At 40.0% G+C, this 19,737-nt stretch overlaps 1 protein-coding gene across 1 annotated transcript; it reads right to left on the bottom strand.

Annotated features, from left to right (window-relative positions):
* Positions 1-968: 968 nt before the first annotated feature.
* LOC123664462 lies at positions 969-18,803 on the bottom strand. Its single transcript, XM_045599003.1, has 6 exons — positions 18,604-18,803; positions 17,926-18,068; positions 7,305-7,446; positions 4,551-4,677; positions 1,501-1,604; positions 969-1,020 (listed from the first exon to the last, which is right to left on the bottom strand). Exons 1-6 carry the CDS (start codon positions 18,801-18,803, stop codon positions 969-971), a joined length of 768 nt encoding a protein of 255 aa, XP_045454959.1.
* Positions 18,804-19,737: the final 934 nt, after the last annotated feature.

Genomic DNA, 19,737 nt, shown 5'->3' with positions numbered 1-19,737 from the left:
TGTAATAATAATATTACAGATTATATTTTACTAGGAACAGGAATTTTATCTTTAAAAAATAATTGTGTAGCATATTTTCAGACATTGCAATTTTATCCTTCAAATAAGTACAAGACCATTGTACCGAGTCAAATAACTTTAAATTTTGATTTAACTATAGATGATTGTTGCAAATATAATTTTCTTAACGAAAGCTCTTATTCTATAAACCCAATTAGTTTATCTAATATTGATCTAGAATCTTTAAAGTTAGCTTCACACAAATTAGATGATTTAGAAAATGAAATTCGAAACAGCGAAAATCAGTCCCACATTGTAAAATATGGTAATTATTATTCAGGACTGACCTATACAATAATATCAATAATTTGTGTTTATATATTTTTTAAAATTTATAAGAAATGTTATAGTGCATCAAACACCTCGTGTTGTATTCAAATTTATAATCAGTGCTATAATGTAAAGAAAAATAAAAGAAATAATAATGTAAACACATCTATAGAACTTACTGAAATTTCAGACGACTCGGAATATGATAAGAAATCTACAAAGAGTCTCCCAAATATAGAAATTACTAAACATAACACAATTTTCAGAAATATTAATAAATCAAATAGAAATCTCAGCAATTTCTAATCAATATATCCTTTTCGTTATAAAAAAATGTTTTAATGTAATTCTATTATGTAATTATTTTGTTTTTCTCTTATTTTATATTTTTAATTGTGGTCTAAACTTTTAACATAATTAATGTTATGAATTTTATGAAACTAATATCATAATTTGAAAAAAATGTAATTGATATAATTAAAGATTATTAATTAAGTCAATATTATTAATTTTATTGTTAATTGAGTTTTATTTTTTCAAATTTTTAAGATTTTATAATTAATCAATTTTAAATTTTTATTATTTTAATCCTTCACTTTATTTAAGAAAAAATAAAGCTCAGTCTAAAGGGGGAGATGTTATAAACAAATATAATATGAATAAAATGCAACATATGCAGTATTGTTAAGCCTGGAAATTTTACACAAAACTGTTTAGTCAGCGATAAACCCCGTCGCTTCCAATTTCATTATTTTACATTAAAAGACCATTGTATTCAAGACAGTTCGAGTCCGACTTAGCTTAAGAACAGTTGTTACCAATAATTAATTAAATAAATTAGCAGCAGTAATAAAAGTGTTTTTTTTAAAAAGGACTAACGGAGAGCCATCCTAACAGTACGTACAAAGTACGCATGTCAGAAGTGAAACTTCTTTGGCAAACTAATTTTTAAGTCTCGTTTATATTTATACAAATCTAAAGCTATATATTTCCGTTCCAGCTCCATTGACAAAAACGTTGCCGTTTGTTATGAGCCTAAAGAAGTTTCACTTCAAAATATATACTCGTGGTCGTAAAGAAATAAAAAATAACAAAGATTAAGATTTAAATACGATTATAATAAAAAAATTCAAAATTGAAACAGTCTTCAATGTCGTACACATCGTGTACCCCCTACTGCGGGCTTCCGCACTCATCAGCCGTTTCAATATAGAGCTACCGGGTCTCGGGTCTCCGCCAGGGCAGTTTGCGTACATCATGTTACGGTCGCAATCCTGGGGACAAAGGATTAAACTTGGTCTGCATGGAAATAGATGTTTGAGCATTTGCTTAATTTTACCGCAACATAGAGTCAAGATCGATCAGTGGATAAACGTATCGAAAACGTAGCTGATATAATGAAATATAGGCATTTTAGTTGATTAGTACAAGTTTACGTCGTGGCTAGTTTTGCTAATATTTGTCTCGTCTGCTAATATTGTATTACATAATACTAACGAATTCATATATTACTTTAGTCTGCATTATTCCCAAGGACTGACACAATAAACTAAAATACAAAATAGGATCTGACACAAATAATGTGTAGCCTGTTTTAATATTCAAATATACAATAAAGGACCTCATAAAGTTGATACTCATTTGTAATATCAAGTTGAAAATCAGGATTCGTAACAAAGTTTCCTGCAGTTTCTAGGAATTTAATATACGTGTCTAGTCTGTAGTGTTATTATCATAAACTTTAGACATATCGCAGGAAAATAATACGGAAATCGAGTGAAGAATATAAGGCGTAACTACAAAAATTTACTTTTCAAAATTTTCCCCCCAATTTCTTCAATTTATCTTCCAATAGTGCCAATTCTGTACCAATGATTTCCCCAATGTCACGAAGAACGGAGAAGACAGGAAAGAGATTAATCCACGCGGTGAAGATTGCGACAATTGCATTTCTTATCAATCCGCTGGTACTGCCTCCTCCTGCCTGCTCCTTTTTGAATTTACTCCTGTGTCGGGGGTCCGAAAAAATACACAAGCACAAATTCTCAAACTAAGGCATATTATATATAAATATTTGTCATATGCGGGGATCGAGCCCGCAACTGCCAGTGCACCAATCAGATACCAGTGCTGTGGCCGTTGCGCCAACGCGTTGATTTTAAAAATTATTTTCTCTTCTACGTATTATAAATATTCTTAATTATATTTATTATATTATATGTTTACACTGTTTGCACAACAAAACTTCTTAGGTAACTATGAATAATATTAAAAACAGTTAACGCATCAGTCTACTCGTATACGAGTAATTTACGAATTGCGTATTTTGCAAAAGAGGAAATAGAAATATTGTCAGTAGTATACGTTACTGAATTATATTAGTTTACTGCAATTTGCAAAGTAAAACTATAAATAAAACTAGCAAAAATTGAATAATAATAATAATACTTAGTTTTTAAAATAAAGAACAATGATGGACCCCAGAAAGTATTTTTGAACAAAAATAACAATCCGAATATTGATAAAATATTTTATATTCTCGACTCATATCTCTGTGAGTGTGGCTCGTTTACCTAGTTTTTTTAATGTATCCTCAGGGAACTTTCCTGCTCCAATTGTACGAGTACTTCGTAACTAACATTCGGAAAATCGCCTATGACCATGGATATGAAATGTAACGAAAACGTTCCAAGATGACAATCGTGGTAAGGAGTGTACCGTCCATATATCTTAATATTAAATATGACTATTTATAAAATAATTGTTTGCTCGTAAACGAAAAAAAAACAAAACGGATTCAATTACATCAACAAGTAATACAACGTAGGTAATCATTACAGCCTATACAGTCCACTGCTGGACATAGGCCTCCACAAGTTTACGTCAAAAATAACGTGAACTCATGTGTTTTGCCCATAGTCACCACGCTGGGCAGGCGGGTTGGTGACCGCAGTACTGGCTTTGTCGCACCGAAGACGCTGCTGCCCGTCTTCGGCCTGTGTATTTCAAAGCCAGCAGTTAGATGGTTATCCCGCCATCGGTCGGCTTCTTAAGTTCCAAGGTGGTTGTTGAACATTGTTATCCCTTAGTCGCCTCTTACGACACCCACGGGAAGAGAGGGGGTGGTTAAATTCTTTAGTGCCGTAGCCACACAGCACAACGTAGGTAAACGAATAAATAATCAAGTATATATGACAACACGATAAACATCGGCTTTCGATTAACTTAAAAATCATCAAAATCGGTACACCCAGTAAAAAGTTATGCGGATTTTCGAGATTTTCCCTCGATTTCTCTGGGATCCCATCATCAGATCCTGGTTTCCTTATCATGGTACCACACCAGGGATATCTCCTTTCCAACAAAAAAAGAATTATCAAAATAGGTTCATAAACGACGAGTTATCCCCGAACATACATAAAAATATATATATATTGAGTTTCCTCCGGCCGAATTGAGTAAGCTCCTCCTTTTTTGAAGTCGGTTAAAAAAGACTTCATCCAAACCGGCAGCGAATCATTTTAACTCACTCTTCTACTACTAATCCTTCACGATTTACTAAAAATACCGAGCTGAGCTCGGTTACCCAGGTACTGAGGTATAATACACCATAGGTCAACGAAAAAATAGTCAAGTAAATATGCATAATTAGATAAGTATTTGTCAGATGTCAATCAAATTTAAATAAGACCACAGCTTTTGATCACAGTAAGAATCATCAAAATCGGTACACCCAGTAAAAAGTTATGAGGTATAATGCATTTTAGGTCGACAAAATAGTAGTCAAGCGTGCGTATGTAACGCATTACGCTCAATTAAATTAAAAACAAAACCACTTAACAAGGACCACCTTTCGATTAAAAAATAACCATCGAAATCGGTCAATCGGGACAGTCGATTTGAGAACCTCCTGCTTTTTTTGAAGTCTGTTAAAACAATAAGGTCGAATTGAGAACCTCATTTCTTAATCTTTACCCTACCCTGACAGTAATAATAAAAAGAATTATCAAATTTTGTGCAGTCTTTCAAAAGTTATGTAAGATGCAAGAGGGAAAAAAATTAAACCACATTTCCAAGATACTAACTTTAAGCTATGCATAAAAAAATTAGTTAAATATAATGAGTAGCTTAAGTTTAGATGAAAACCTATGTTATTCCTGAACTACTTACTGCCTTTGGTCTACTATTGTAGTCTAATCTAGTGAAAGCATGGATATCACCTGATACACTCCGCCTTCAGAAACAATAACAGAGAACTTCTGAAGCGTCGCTGCTTGTTCTTGCGTACACTGAGTTGGTTTTACAAACAGCGCTTCGAGAGTGCAGCGCCGGAATCGCGCTCTGGCACTAGCAAAACAGAATGTTATTTTTCTATAATAGTTCATTCCAAGAAAATAGCGTCTGCTTTTATATCTAAAACTAACGATTAAAAATAAAAAACGTAAACAGTAGTAATTTTACTACATTTTGTTTGTCGGCATACTACACACGGTTAACATAAAAGTTCTCGGTAATATTTTAAAAGTTTTTACTGTATGAAATGCGTAGTTGTTTAGAAGTATCTATGTATTTACTAGCTGACCCGACAGACGTTGTCCTGTATTACCTATGAATATTAGATTCGAATTGGTATAATCAATTTAAAAAAAATGTTATAACCAATCTTCTATCTTTTCGATGTCAAACGTCATAAAGTTACATTAAAAAAGTTTATATTGTCCAAGGCGCTAGGGTTAGATTAGATGTAGTTTTATAATATGGTTGTTAAGCATTCTTAAATTTTCTAATTTTCTACACAATTTTCTTAATTTTTTTCTTTCATAAGAACCTTTTCCTGACAATAACAAACACAACAAAAAAAAGAATTAGCGTAATCGGACTAGCCATTCACGCGTGATGGCGTGACCAAGGAAAATACGGATTCATTTTTATATATTATCATAGTACAAGAAATAAGTAACAAACGGTGTGAAGATATTAATAAAACTCGAAATCATTAGATGATTTAGATGATCATTTTTATATCTCAAATCTGGTTCTTACAGGGTTGTCATTTTCAAATTTGAGCGAGTACTGACTACTAGTTTTTGAGCTATTCCTATTAATAAGTATTTGACTCCGACGGTTGTTCGATCATTCATATCACTGGTTTGTTGGCGACTACTTTGCTGGCGATTGCGAGCTCGTTCTCCGTACATTTGTATTGGTGATACAGATCTCCGCGCGTTTGTACTTTGTGTATGGTGGGCGTTTCTGGACGACAGAGGAGTTAGCCCTAATTGAGTGCGAGGCATTTATTTATTTATTACTTGATTACGTGTCGATGTAATAAAATCCTGGTTTCCTTTTTGTATTAGAACAAATACAGTTGTTATTTACATGGAACTGCAAAGTTGCAGACGCAAGTTGGCTAACTCTACAACGTTATCATAATATAGGTAAGTCTCATACAAATAAAAGCGTATTTTGTTATATTTACAATTTTTTTATGTAAGTGATTTAACCGCAGGCTTATAATGCCCGTGCTTTTGTTATTCCATATTTTTTTTTGTACATGCATACGGTACTTCACTGCAACTTTAGAATCTTAGAAACCTTAATAACTAGTCTGAATATCTAAAAGTCGGAGCTCGTCCACTGACCAAGACTATTATTGGTTTTTTTTTATTTACAAAATTTAAAAATTTCTTTATTTTGGATACATGAAAATGAAAGTATTAATAGCAACAAATGAAATTAAAAAGCGAACAGTTTTTAATTTTTTTCTATATAAGAAGGAACAAATTTTTTTTTTAACTTCGACACCAGCTCTATTTAAAACGTAGAAAAAACAAATTTTAAATTCCTCTATTTCGATATAAAAATGTTACTTTAATTAAGTTCCAATCCACGCCTCATGGTTTATTCAATATCATTGGTTTTTACTACAGAGAATTTTGGAGTTTGTCAATTTGATCTGGATATTGAGCACTTTGACATAGTTCCGATATTTGGTTGCTACGAGATTTTATAAATTTATATTCATGTGACGTATTGCGACGAACGTATCAACTTTGCCAAATCAAGGTTTAAATAAATATTGAAAAGAGTTTAAATTTACGGAAGCTCTCGTAGTTCGACTATGATTATTTGCTTTATGTTTTCACCGTTTATGTGTACCTACCATCTCCTGTAACAGCCTATCACAAACTATATACCACTATCTACTGCATAATTGTGTTTGCTGGCAAACGGAAAAAACCGACTTCAATTACATCGACAAGTAATACAACGTAGTTAGATGGAAAAATAGTCAAGTAGATACACATTATCAAAGATTAATCCAAAAGTTGTAATCAGATCTCGATGAAATTTAAATGTGATTACATGATATGCTTTCGATTAAACTAAAAATCATTAAAATCGGTACACCCCATCATCAGATTCTGGTTTCCTTATAATGGTACCACACCCGGGATATCTCTTTTCCAACAAAAAAAAAGAATGATCAAAATTGGTTCATAAACGACGAAGTTATCCCCGAACATACACACACACACACACACACACACACACATATATATATATATATATATATATATATATATATACAGTCGAACTGAGTAAACTCCTCCTTTTTCGAAGTCGGTTAAAAATATATCAGTATGTATGGATAAATGAATGTCTTAAAGCTATGCAAAGGACTCGACTCCAATGAAGGTGTTAGCAAAAATTGAATTCGCAACTGTTCGGTTTTGATATACTATATATATATATATAACTGATGTTCAACAGTAATCACGTATTCTATTAAACAAGTCACAGTTAAACAATTAGTTTTTGCATACCTTTGATATATCAATTTACTGGCTATCTTTCTTTTATTACACTACTCAGAATATTACTAGTCCCTTCTAGTGAATCAATGCAAACGAAGAACATCAGGTCAAATACAGAGCGTAAACGTAAACAGCCACGAAGAAATAAAATCTCACCAACACAATTGAAAATGTATTTCGTAATGCGTCCATTCTTTGGTAGTATTCTTCTGTTCCTCAACTAGATTTTTAAAATTAATATAACATTCTTCCCAAGCATCTGTGGAGCTTTCAACGCAAAGCGCTACATCTTCATACCCTGAAATGATGTACTTTTGTTAGTTGTACTATTGCATTATTAGAATATGATTATTTATGCATATCTTTCCATAACTTCAAGCCCTTATTTTAACCCGGAACAAACAGAGCACGGTAGAAAGCTTGCCTAGAAGATGCCTATTCACTCTTGATTTGAAGATACCCAAGTTATAATTATTTGGAAAAACGGAAGCCGAAAGGGCATTCCAAATATTTGCGGTGCGTATTAAGAAAGAAGAAGGCAAAACGCTTAGTGCAAGAGGGGGGGGGGGGGATTTCAATCACGTAGCCGTGCAGACTCATGCGATGCCTTGCGGTTCGGTGGTAGAATGGTGATGGTGGAACCAAAATGTATAGTTCCTGAGCACACTCTCCGAAATATATTCTGTAAAATACAGACAGACGGGCAACCTTGCGCCGATGTTCTAGACTTTGTAAACGAGTCTCCTGACACGTCGATCCACAGAATCCAAAACAGCAAGCTGGTACTTGGTAGAGCCATCCCATAAGTTACTGCAGTACTCCATACACGATCGAACTTGTGCTTGGTGCAGAGTAAGAAGCTGTTCCGGTGTGAAGTACTGCCTGACTTTATTGAAAATACCAAGTTTCTTACCAGCATTTTTTGCCTTGGATTCTATGCATTGTCCGAAGTTCATATTAGACGAGATATTTATGCCTAGAAGATCAATACTATCGGTGATCGGTACACTCCGGAAAGTCGGAGTTGATGTGAATGGACTCCGTTTAGCGGTAAAAAGACACGCTTGCGTTTTGGAAGCATTAAATTTGACTAGGTTGGCGTCACACCAATCGGATACCTCTTTCAAAGCCAAATTCATGCGTTCAACCAGAGCCTCTCTATGCTCAAGAGTTTCAGCCCCACCAGCCCGGAGACCGGACATGTATCTCTCCGTAACAGTGCTGTCATTCGTGTATCCAAAGATACCGGGCGTTAATGTGAAGCAAGAAGAGGGTTGCAGAGAGAACTGATCCCTGAGGGACATCGGCATTAACCGCCATCAAGTCAGACGAGAAGCCATCTAAGACCACCCGAAATGATCGCCCACTCAGGAAATCTGATATCCAGTCAGAAATATGTGTACCTAAATAGTACCTTAATAGATTTTAATACAATGTTGAGTACCTAATATATATATATATACACCGGTATTAACCGCCATCAAGTCAGACGAGAAGCCATCTAAGACCACCCGAAATGATCGCCCACTCAGGAAATCTGATATCCAGTCAGAAATATATGCACCTAAATAGTACCTTAATAGATTTTAATACAATGTTGAGTACCTAATATATATATATACAGTAACATATATATATATATATATGTTACTGTATTTTCTCTGAACCTTATATGTGTTTTTTAGTAATAATACTTTGTGGTAGGGTTGTTATTAACGAAAACATAAGAAATTTGGAAAATTCATGCAACTTAACGACTATCTAAATTTAAGTTCACGCGACAAGACAACCAATACAAAAATTCTTTGCTGTGAAATATTTAATAATAATAATAATAATTTTATTTCAGACAAAGTCCATACAATTAAACAACAGTATACAAACATAATTAAGAAACAGAGAAAAAACCAAAATAAAACATAGGAAAATAATAAAATCTAGGATAATTATATCAAAATACACAGAAATATATACAATATTCATAACCGATTAAATAGAATTCATGTCAATAATTTATTAATGCCAATAATACGCAAAGTCAACCTCTTAAATTAAATAATTAATTAACAAACAAAAAAAAAATATTTTTTCATACATTCAGAAATTATTTAAAACACAATGCAATGTCAAATACATAAAAGAACAAGAAGTCACCTTTTCCCTATTACTACGCACATCAACTTATGTTGGATCGGACAATCCGTGCGTGAAGCAATCATCTTGAGGATGCCATTGCTGCTGTCTCTCAACCGTCTTATTAATGACCCAAACTTTTTACGAATTAATGCATCGTATCCATCCGTATGAGCTTCGGCAAACATAAGCGACGCGGAGTAATGTGGAGGCAGCCGCAGTAGCATCCTAAAGATGTTGTTATATTGAACACGCAGGACTCTGGCGGCCCGACGGGTATAACTCACCCATAGACTGCTCGCGTACAACGATTGGCAATATGCTTTAAACAAAGTTATTTTTACTGGCACGGAGCATCGAGCGAATTTACGGGCTATCATATTCCCTCGGACCGCCAGAGTCCTACGCTCACGTTCCAGATCCTCGTCGTCGGTCAAACTATCCGTCACAATGTGCCTTAGATACCTAAAACTGTTTACCCGCTGCAGCTCTTCATTGTATAATGTAATCGGAGGAACACAGACTGGCACGTATACACTAGATTTACCCTTGAAAACAAGAATTTTGCTTTTTTTAGCGTTATATGTAAGTCCATGCTCCAGCGCATACGATGCACAAATATTCAGCAACCTGCGAATGGCACCCACCGTTGGTCCCAGCAGCACCATATCGTCCGCGTAACTAATATTATTGACACATACGTTGTCGATATAACAACCGGTATGAGTGCTGCTGAGCTCACCGATCAGCTCATTTATGTACAGGTTGATGAACAAAGGAGAGGTCCTGGGGGGATTGGGGATTGGGTCGGCAACGCGCTTGCGATGCTTCTGGTGTTGCAGGTGTCTATAGGCTACGGTAATCGCTTACCATCAGGTGAGCCGTAAGCTTGTTTGCCGACCTAGTGACATATAAAAAAAAAAAAAAAAGGTCAGTCCGCCCTGCCTGACGCTGCACACCATACCGTATGGCTCGGATAGAGCTCCATCCCACCTCACCTGGTTCCGCTAGCAGCGATACCATTCCTGAAACAACGATACTACCTCCACCGGCACACCCGCATCGCCCAGCTTCCCCCAAAGCTTATCATATAGGACAGTGTCAAAGGCTTTTGACAAGTCCAGAAAACACGCGTATATCGGCGTTTTCCTATCAGTATAGTACTACTGTACAGCCTGCTTAAGACACAATATAGCACTTTCAGTAGAAAGCCCACTTCGAAAACCAAGCTGAAGCTCAGTTTGGTTTTCGAAGTGGGCTTCATGCAGCTTTATGTGTTTTATGAGAATATCATTAAGCAGGCCATCCAGCACCTTGGCCATAATGTTGGCAAGTGAGTATTTGTATTTGTATTTGTGTTGGGCTCGATTTTCCGCATTTAGACGCAAAGGTGGTCCATTATGCGTAAAAAGTGGGCTGACTAGTTCAGCCAGCCCAGCTCCTTCCAGAAGCTCAGAAGCCTCCTGGGGCGTTCACAGGCTTCTCGGAGCGTCCTTATATCCTTAAGGATGGTAGCCCGGTGTGCGGCCACTCCCTCGCATTCCAGGATTACGTGGGCGGCTGTTTCTTCAGCAGCCAGACAGCCTCTGCAAAGAGGGCTGTCTGTTGCATTCATGATGAATAGTTGGTGGTTGAGTGCCATGTGGCCGGTAATCGTGCCAACAACTATTCTGATGTCCAGGCGGTTGAGACTGAGCAGTCGGCACGCTAGGTGCGGTGATACTTCCGTGAGTATCAATTTGGACTGTCTGCAGCCGGTTTGGTTTGCCCAAAGGGCATTGTGATTTGCACGTGTACGTTGCCTTACCCACGAGCGCAGTTGTCCAAAAGGTAGCGGCAATAGGATGGTTGGGCCGGCAACCTTTGTACTGGACCCCTGTCTTGCAAGCTCGTCGGCAGCATCGTTTCCGTGCGATCCACTATGTCCTTTTATCCACTGGAGGATTACCTCATTGTGTGAGGCTAATACTTCCAGGGTTTGATGACATTCGTATATAAGACTAGAGTTAGTCGAACTGCTCTCTAGCGCTTTAAGTACGGCCATGCTGTCCTACAGAATACGGATATTGCAATCCCTAATGCCTTTTGACAGGACGGCGGTGGCTGCATGGGTTATCGCAACACACTCACATTGAAAGATGGAGCTGTGTTGGCCCAGCGTTAGTGATAAGTTGATATTGAGGTCTTGTGAGTACACTCCGGCACCAGTGCCAGACCCCATTTTGGAGCCATCCGTGTAGATGCGGACCTCGCGTATGCCGGATTGGTCTCTTTCAGCCTCAAACGGTTGTATATGGTACTTTCTTTCGAAAATATGTTGTTTAGGAATCCTATCACAAGGAGCAGCAAGTAGTGGCTCATAGCTCACAAGGTTGCTCCAAAGTCTATTGTGTGGACCCTCCTGGTTGCACCACAAGCCCAAGTGATTCAGCCTGATAGCTGACATAGCCGCCTCCTGTTGTATGAACAAGTCAAGCGGTGCCAGGTCAAGCATAACCTCAAGAGCTGATGTGGGGGCGGTACGCATACAGCCAGTGATTGCAGAGCATGCTATTCTCTGAAACCGCTCGAGTTTGTTTCTAACGGTTGTAAGTTCTGTTCTCTGCCACCAGATTACCGCACCGTAGGTGATTATAGGCCTGACAATAGTTTTGTAAAGCCATAGAGTAATTTTAGGTGATATGCCCCAGCTTTTGCCGAGGAGCCTTTTGCATTGGCAGAGGATTATGCTGGCTTTGTTGATTTTTGAGTCTAAATGCCTGTTCCAAAGAAGCTTACTATCTAGGATTACTCCAAGATATTTGACCTCCTTGGTTAGGGCAAGACTGGTGCCAAATAATTTAGGGAGTTTAAGGTTTCCTAAATTCCGTTTATTTGTGAACATCACAAGTTCCGTCTTTGCGGGGTTCACTGTTAGTTCGTGGTCCGTACACCACTGTTTAACGACTTTTAGTGCGGCCCTCATTTGGTCGCAGACTGTCCTCTCAGATGGTCCACTGATGAGTACAGTTAAGTCGTCTGCATAGCCCACTGTTAGAAATCTGCGGTCGTTGAGCAAGGTGATCAGTTCGTCGATCACTATGTTCCACAGAAGTGGGGAAAGGACCCCCCCCTGCGGACACCCCCTCGCTACAACGCCTCTAGTTATTTCATTCACAGTGAATTGGATGGCCCTGTACTTCAGCATGCTGTCAATCCACCCGGCAATCGTGTTATTGACTCCATGCTTGGTCAGGGCACGGCTTATGCTGGTGAACTTAGTTTTATCAAAGGCCCCTTCAATATCAATAAACGCGCCTAAGGTTGATATTTTGTGATGGAGATTGCCCTCTATATAGGATATAACCTTATGTAGGGCAGAGTCCGTTGATTTGCCCATCGAGTAGGCATGTTGGTTGGGATTCAGGGGTTGCTCAACCAGAGTTGTGCTCCTCAGCTCCCGATCTATTAGCCTTTCCAAAACTTTCAATAGAAAGGAGGTAAGGCTAATAGGTCTGAATGATTTTGGTTGTGAGTAGTCTCCTTTGCCGGGTTTAGGTATGAAGACTACCTTAACTTCCCTCCATAGCTTTGGGGTGTAGCAATAAGCTAAACAACTCCTATATATGGAGACAAGGTGGTCGATAAGTTTCCTATCACTCCATCTTAGCAGACCTGGAAACACCTTATCCAGTCCTGCCGACTTGTATGGTAAGAAACTGTTGATGGCCCATTTTACTTTGTCATGTGTGACAATTTTCTTGGCGGTGATCCAGTCCACCATTACAGGTGTCTTCTTTGGCTCTTCCTCCCATGCCGCAATTCTTTCGATTTGGCATCCTGGGAAGTGTGTAGTTATTAACAGTTCTGAAGTTTCCAGATCCGTTTTGGTGTATGTTCCATCCGGTTTTTTCAGGTTACCCAGGTTGTGCACCGGTTCGCTGCACAATATATTCTTAACTCTGTTCGCCTGATTGTTCGTTTCTATGTTGGTACAAAAGCGCCTCCAGCACTCCTTCTTCCTTATTCTGATGCGCCTTTTGTAGTGATATTGGGCCTGCTTGTAGGCATCCCAGTGGTGTTCTAGACGAGTATTCTTTGCTCTGTTGATCAACTTCCTCACCCTGCGTCGTAGCTTTTCGAGCTCCGGTCCCCACCAGTGCCCTTTGCAGAACTGTCGCGCTCTAGGTGATGAAAGTGGGCATGTTTGTTCGAAGCTGGTGATTAGGCAGTCAGTTATCTGGTTGATATGATTATCAATGTCCTCCGTGCCTTCATGGTTATCGGGTAGTTCGACGCCTTTGAGTTTCTCCGCTGTCAGAAGCTCATACCTGCCGCGGTCCATCCTCCGAGGGTTACGGCGGGGTGCAGGTGACGTCAGCGTGACTTCTAGGTTGTATTTGATCCACCGGTGATCAGAGCACGACACGTCGTCAGACACATGCCAATCTGAAATATATTCGGACACATGCTCTGTCGCCAGAGTTAGATCAATGATGGTTTGGGATCTCGAAGTTACAAAGGTTGGTTCCGATCCTTTATTAATTACATTAAGCTTAGTTGCGAGTAAAAAAGAAACAAAATCCTCACCTCGCTGGTTGTTGTCCTTGCTGCCCCATAGCGCATGGTGCGCATTGGAGTCAGCGGATATGATGAGCTCCAGACCCTGGCGCTCGCAGTACTCAGCAAGCGCGGCCAGCTCCGGAGTGGGGATGTCAGCATCGCCCGGCAAGTAGGCGGATGCCATCACCACATCAGGCAGGCCCGAAGAGGGTTCCTTTTGGAGCCTAACGGTTGTAAGATCTCTGCTGCAGAACTCGGTTATTAAGGTGATGTTCACGTCCCTGTGTGCATAGATACAAGTGCGTGGGTGGTATACGTTATTATTTAGAAGTAACTTACCTCCAATGTTGTTTAGACCGCAGATTCTCCCGTTCCTGATCCACGGCTCCTGGATCAGGGCCACGGTCTTCGTTTTTCCCTCCAGCAATCTGCGTAGGTTAGCCGTCGCAGTCTGGCTATGCTGGAGGTTGATTTGGGTGATTTTTAATTGGTTTCTAGGTGGGGCTGGCAGCGCCATCATCGCTGGATAGGATGGCGTCGTCAAGATCACCTGGCTCATCCTTGGAAAGATCACCCAGATCAAACTGGGGACTCACCTCAGACGAGCCGGTGTCGACGACAGGCTCCTTAGTGGAGCCCGGCTGTCCCTCCACCATATTGTTATTTGCACTGCCTAGGTCACTAGGGACCTTCTCATCCGCACCGAGATTCGGCAGTGCAGTAGTGCGGTCATCGTGGAAACGAGCGTAGATATTACCAAACTTGTAGTAAATTCTACGCTCGCTTTCCCTCAGCTTTTCCGCGTCATCCTCCGGGATGCCAAGGAGGAGATACATCGTCGCCTTCTCCTCCGTTGGCACCGCATTGTAAAGCGCCCAGTTGGAGACGCGGAACTGCGGGTTCTGGCACATGATCCGCAGGCGGATCTTATCCAGAGTATCCTCCGGTTCCACCTGCGGGATCAACAGCCCTACTTTGACGCGCCGCGGGATCTCAGACTGCTTTCTTACAGCCAGTCTGGTTCCCGCGCGTGGTGACGAAATCCTCCCTATGGAGCGGCGGAGCCATTGGAGGGCAAAATCGTCCCTGCACCACATCTTAAGGGTGCCCTCACTATGGAAGGCTTTCCCCCTAAACTGTGGTGCAGCGACGGGTGTTGTGGAAGTGGTGGGTGAGAATATTTCCTCGACCATCACCCCCTGCAACTGCCTCTCAATTGCCTCAGCCTGCTCTTTGGAGAGGTCGTGGTAGGGTTCCATCATAATCGCGACGCAGTAGTCGTTAGACTTTAACGCGTCAGCGTATTTGATAGAATCGATAGTATGGGTAGGCTTGCGACGCTTGCCACTACCCTGGGGGGTGAAGGAGTCATCCGGTCGGTCCCGCTTCGCGGGTTTCGACCGACTTGGATGCTCCCCGTGGTTCGCCTTCGTCGCATTCTTGTTTCGGCGTCTGGCTCGTTTGGTTGTGGAGGCGCAGGCAGCAGCAGTTGCCACAACCTCCGAGGGTGCCCCCACAGGTGCAGCCGGCCCGGCTTCGCCAGGGACCGGCGCAACACTGACAGGGGCAGCGTGGGCCCTTTCGTTCCCTTCGGCAGCTTCTAGCGGCCTACTCCCGTCGTCAGTCGGGCGTCGCGTTCGCCGCGCCTCCGCACGGACTACAGCCCGCTTCCCCTTGCGAGCCGACACCTGGTCACGTTTTTTGACCTCTCTTCTCTTAACAGTCACCAGGTTCCAGCAAGACTCGTCCTGCCAGGGTTGGGTGGCTGTCGGCATTGCTGCCTTCAGAGAAGTGAGGTCAATAGTGCTTGTACTTACCTCACTACTCAGGTGCTGCACCTGAGGTGCAGCCAGTAGCTGGGTTGGCGCAGCACTCAGGTTGTGAGCCCGAGGTGCAGCCGGTTCGATTGTTGGCGCAACACTCAGGTTATGAGCCTGAGGTGCAGCCGGTTGGTTGGTGGTAGGCGCTCCAGCAGGGTTGTTCGCCCCCGGTGCGGCCTTGGTATTAGGTTTTTTATTTTTGTTTTTGTTAGCCATGAGTGTTAGTATAAAGTTCATCCTGAGAGTGCTTCCACCCTCCTTCGAGCCCTCAAGTGGGGACGCTGTTAGCGCCAGAAATCCCTCAGGATATAGAGCCCCACCCCGCCAGGAAGCAGGCCGAGCTGGGCGAGATGATTTACACCGTCCCACCCGTCGTCCACCCCCGACGGGACAGAGCTCTCGCCTGACGGCCCTCTGACGGGACGTCGCAGCCGATTGACCGAAGGTGGCTAGCCTCCGGCCTCCCGTGTCAGGAGAAATCCAGACCAAAGTGGAGTGTTGCCTTGGAGACGTACAACAGCCGACGCTCTTTCGGCTCAGCCACCAGGATTCCTTCATCCCCCCTTACGGGTCCCCGCGCACGGCACAAACACGCGGGTGGTCAATTGGGGCCAAACCTCGCTCATTGTTGCGACGGAAGGTCCGCAGGAACTTGACCACACCATCCCTGCAGAAGTGTTATGTTTAAACCTTGTTGTGAGTGTCTATTGTGTGTAGAAGGTGTATAGGTGCATGTTTAGTATGTACGCACTTGCGCGTATGGGGGCCTGTGAGAGTGTATCTGTGTAGTGTAAATGTGGTGTTCTAGGTGAGTATATTATGTGTGTGTGAGTGTGTTACGGGAGTGCCCGCGCCGGCACTGCCCAGGGTTGCTTGCGCAGGCACTCTCGGCTTGTTATTCATTTAGCACCACCCAGGGGGCACGTGTAGGGGCAAGTGGTTAGGTAGTACCTACGGACGCGAATAACTTTACCTCCCGTTGGCAAGTGAGATGGGACGGTAGTTATTTCTATCCGAACATCCCCAGTTCTGTTCTTAATAATAGGAACTACTATAATTTTAGTAAGTTCCTCTGGTAAGTAGCCGTGACAAAGACAAAGATTGTAAAATTGAGATAGGACGTGTGGCAGGCAGACCCCAGCGTGCCTAAGATGCTCGATGCTGAGACCATCGCATCCAGGAGATTTACCTCCACTCATACCACTGATAACGCGACTAACCTCCTTCGCTGTAAACCTAACCCTAACCTGACTGCCAATACTCCCAGCACCATACGATCGGGACACATCTGTATTATGCCGCGGTAACACCCTAAAATGTTCACTAAAACATATTAGCAATCATATGTTTGTCACTAATACCATCAACGCACACAGGAAGGCTAGGCTTTTGGCTCATATTTCCCGTCACTTTCCAGAACTGTTTGAAATTGCTAGCAGAGTGAAGGGAAGCAAGTGCATCCATTTTAAATTGCACCTGCCTATCTTGGCACCACTTCAGCTTCTGCTTAAACAATTTTCTACTTTCCTTCATATCAACATATGTCTGACCCGTATTCGGTTTTCCCGCTTCCACCCAGGTCAAAAACCTCAACCTGGCCTCCCTGTGGTAATATGCAACATATTTGTTCCAACCCGCAACGATATTTGATCTTTTGTCAAAAAAATCACTTCTTTAAAATATTTTCATTAACATGTTTATTTATTTTATTGACTAACAGGAATTTAGGTCATAAAGTTAAATACGTTCGTTTATTACCGTTAAAATATCATAATCAAAAATATGTATTATTCAATTAGGAATATCACAAATATATCTTTAATAAATAATAAATAAACGCTTCACACTCTATGGCCCCCAGTAGGATTATCTCCTGTGTCGGGGGTTCGCAAAAACAAACACAATACGCACGCAGAAACGCCCAGACTACGCCAAACATCTTACATACGTTTGCCGTGTGCGGGGATCGAACTCGAAACAGCCAGCGTAACAGCTACAAACCAGTGCTGTGACCGTTGCGTCAGCACTAGTTGCTTAAGGGCCAATATAAGCAACGACAGCAAATATATTAAATATCTGATAGATTTAAATCGTTAATAACCGTTTCTAATTTTATATCTACAAGAAAAAAAATGCTTTTTCAGCCACAACTGCATTTAAGATTACTGTTATGAGGTTATAGTGTGGTCAGAGTGTATCCCGCACCGAGTCTGAGAGCAATATTGAGGAGAAATCAGTCTTACTGCAAACTGTGCCAACGGGCTAGTAAAAAAACTTCTTACTTATCAAGAACCACTCATCATCGCATATATTGTTGACGACGTGTATGTGACCTCTGACGCTTTCTTCGTTAAAATGACTGTCAGAAACATATTTGCAGTCGTTGTTCCAATTCAAGGCACAGTTGGTAAGATGTCTTATTGCTCTGTGGAAGTCGGTTAAATATACTAAATAACTAATACAATAAGTAATGACTACAATTGTTAAGCTATATTAATGCACAATATAATAACTGAAAACTATCTAACAAGAAATAGGTAGAACAACTTAACCTTTATTTCTAAAATTAGTTACCTATCATCGTGGTAAAATCCTTATGGTATGGCGGCTAAAAAGCTAAATAGGGATTTACTCAGACGTCGTTGGGACTTATTGAATTGTGAAGATTGTATGAAAGAGAATTGCATTTGATAAATCAGTTCCTGTAGGAATAGTATAACTGTAAACGTAATAAAGTGCCAACACGTATCAAAAAATTGCTGGTAAAATTATAGGAAGATGACGGGGATAAGTTTTTCATATAGAGTTAGGAGCCTGGTGTCCTAAAACACAAGCATTGAATCTGGCTTGAGGACTGATTTCCCTTAATATTTATAATTATGTACCAACTTCAATGTAGAATTAAGTGAATGAAGGAAAAAACCGATTATTATCAACTTAAAGTTATTATCGCAACTAACTTGCACCAATCGTTGATCTTGGTTGGTAATGGTGGAGACATTCTACTTGAATTACGTAACAGCGCCGCTTCTTCTGTACAGTTGATAGCATATCTTGTAAAATCGTCACAGTTCAGATTTATAACATTTTCAGAATTTTTATATACATTAGTGACCGGTTCAAATTCATCATCTTCGGATTGTCTCACAGATCTACTCATCGATTTCTTTTCATAATTTATATCTAAAACTACGTTTATAATCGTATTAGGTGTTATTATACTATGTAAAAGAATCTTTAGCTTTTAAATACTTACAAGCTGCGTTCAAATGATTAAAAAATATGACTAAAAGTATTAATATTTTCATTTTGTAAATTGATAAACATTTTGAGAATATATTTGAGATAGCTGTCGTACGTGAAGTAAAACAGAATAGCAGTTTCCATGACAATCGTTCTAGTTAAAAAGTGTTAGTGTTGACAGATCTATAAAACAGCCACGTTCGCGGCTTCAATTCTGACACGAAGGGTATCTTCTATAGAAGATTAAAACGTTACACACTGCCATGTATTTGACACACACGCGTCAATCAAATTGAGAATAGATTATAGACTACAGATTAATATTGTCTTTACTGAATTTCAAACATAATAACTAATACGTATATGTATGTTCAAACTTATAGTTTAAATTAATTATGGTCGAATTTCGACCTTTGGGCGACCACTAGTATTTGTAAATACCTCTCAAATCTCTCTCTTTAATAGAAAAATAGATAACTAAAAATTGCCGGATATATCTACAAGTCTTGCATTTATTTTTAATGTTTTACACAAACTGAAACACTTGAAAGTTTAACGAACTCATCCGAATTTGAACTCTTGTCGCAAAAAATTTTAACGATTAGATGCCATTTATATAAAATAAACCCATCATAAAATACACTTAATGTAACTTAATTCATAAATTTAAAAATACATTAATTCAGTTTTAATTGAAATGTTTTAGCTTACTTCGTTGGCTCAGAAAACGAAGACTTAACCTTATAGGCTAACCTAGTTAGTTGTAATGGTATATTTCAGGTTACTCTTCGAAAACAATGTTCTCATACAAAACTATCTCAAACAAAGTTCCACATAATATGTAAATAGGC

The sequence above is a fragment of the Melitaea cinxia genome, chromosome 22, assembly GCF_905220565.1.
Source record: "Melitaea cinxia chromosome 22, ilMelCinx1.1, whole genome shotgun sequence".
Lineage (NCBI taxonomy): Eukaryota > Metazoa > Arthropoda > Insecta > Lepidoptera > Nymphalidae > Melitaea > Melitaea cinxia.
This window is presented reverse-complemented; position numbering and strand designations above follow the sequence as displayed.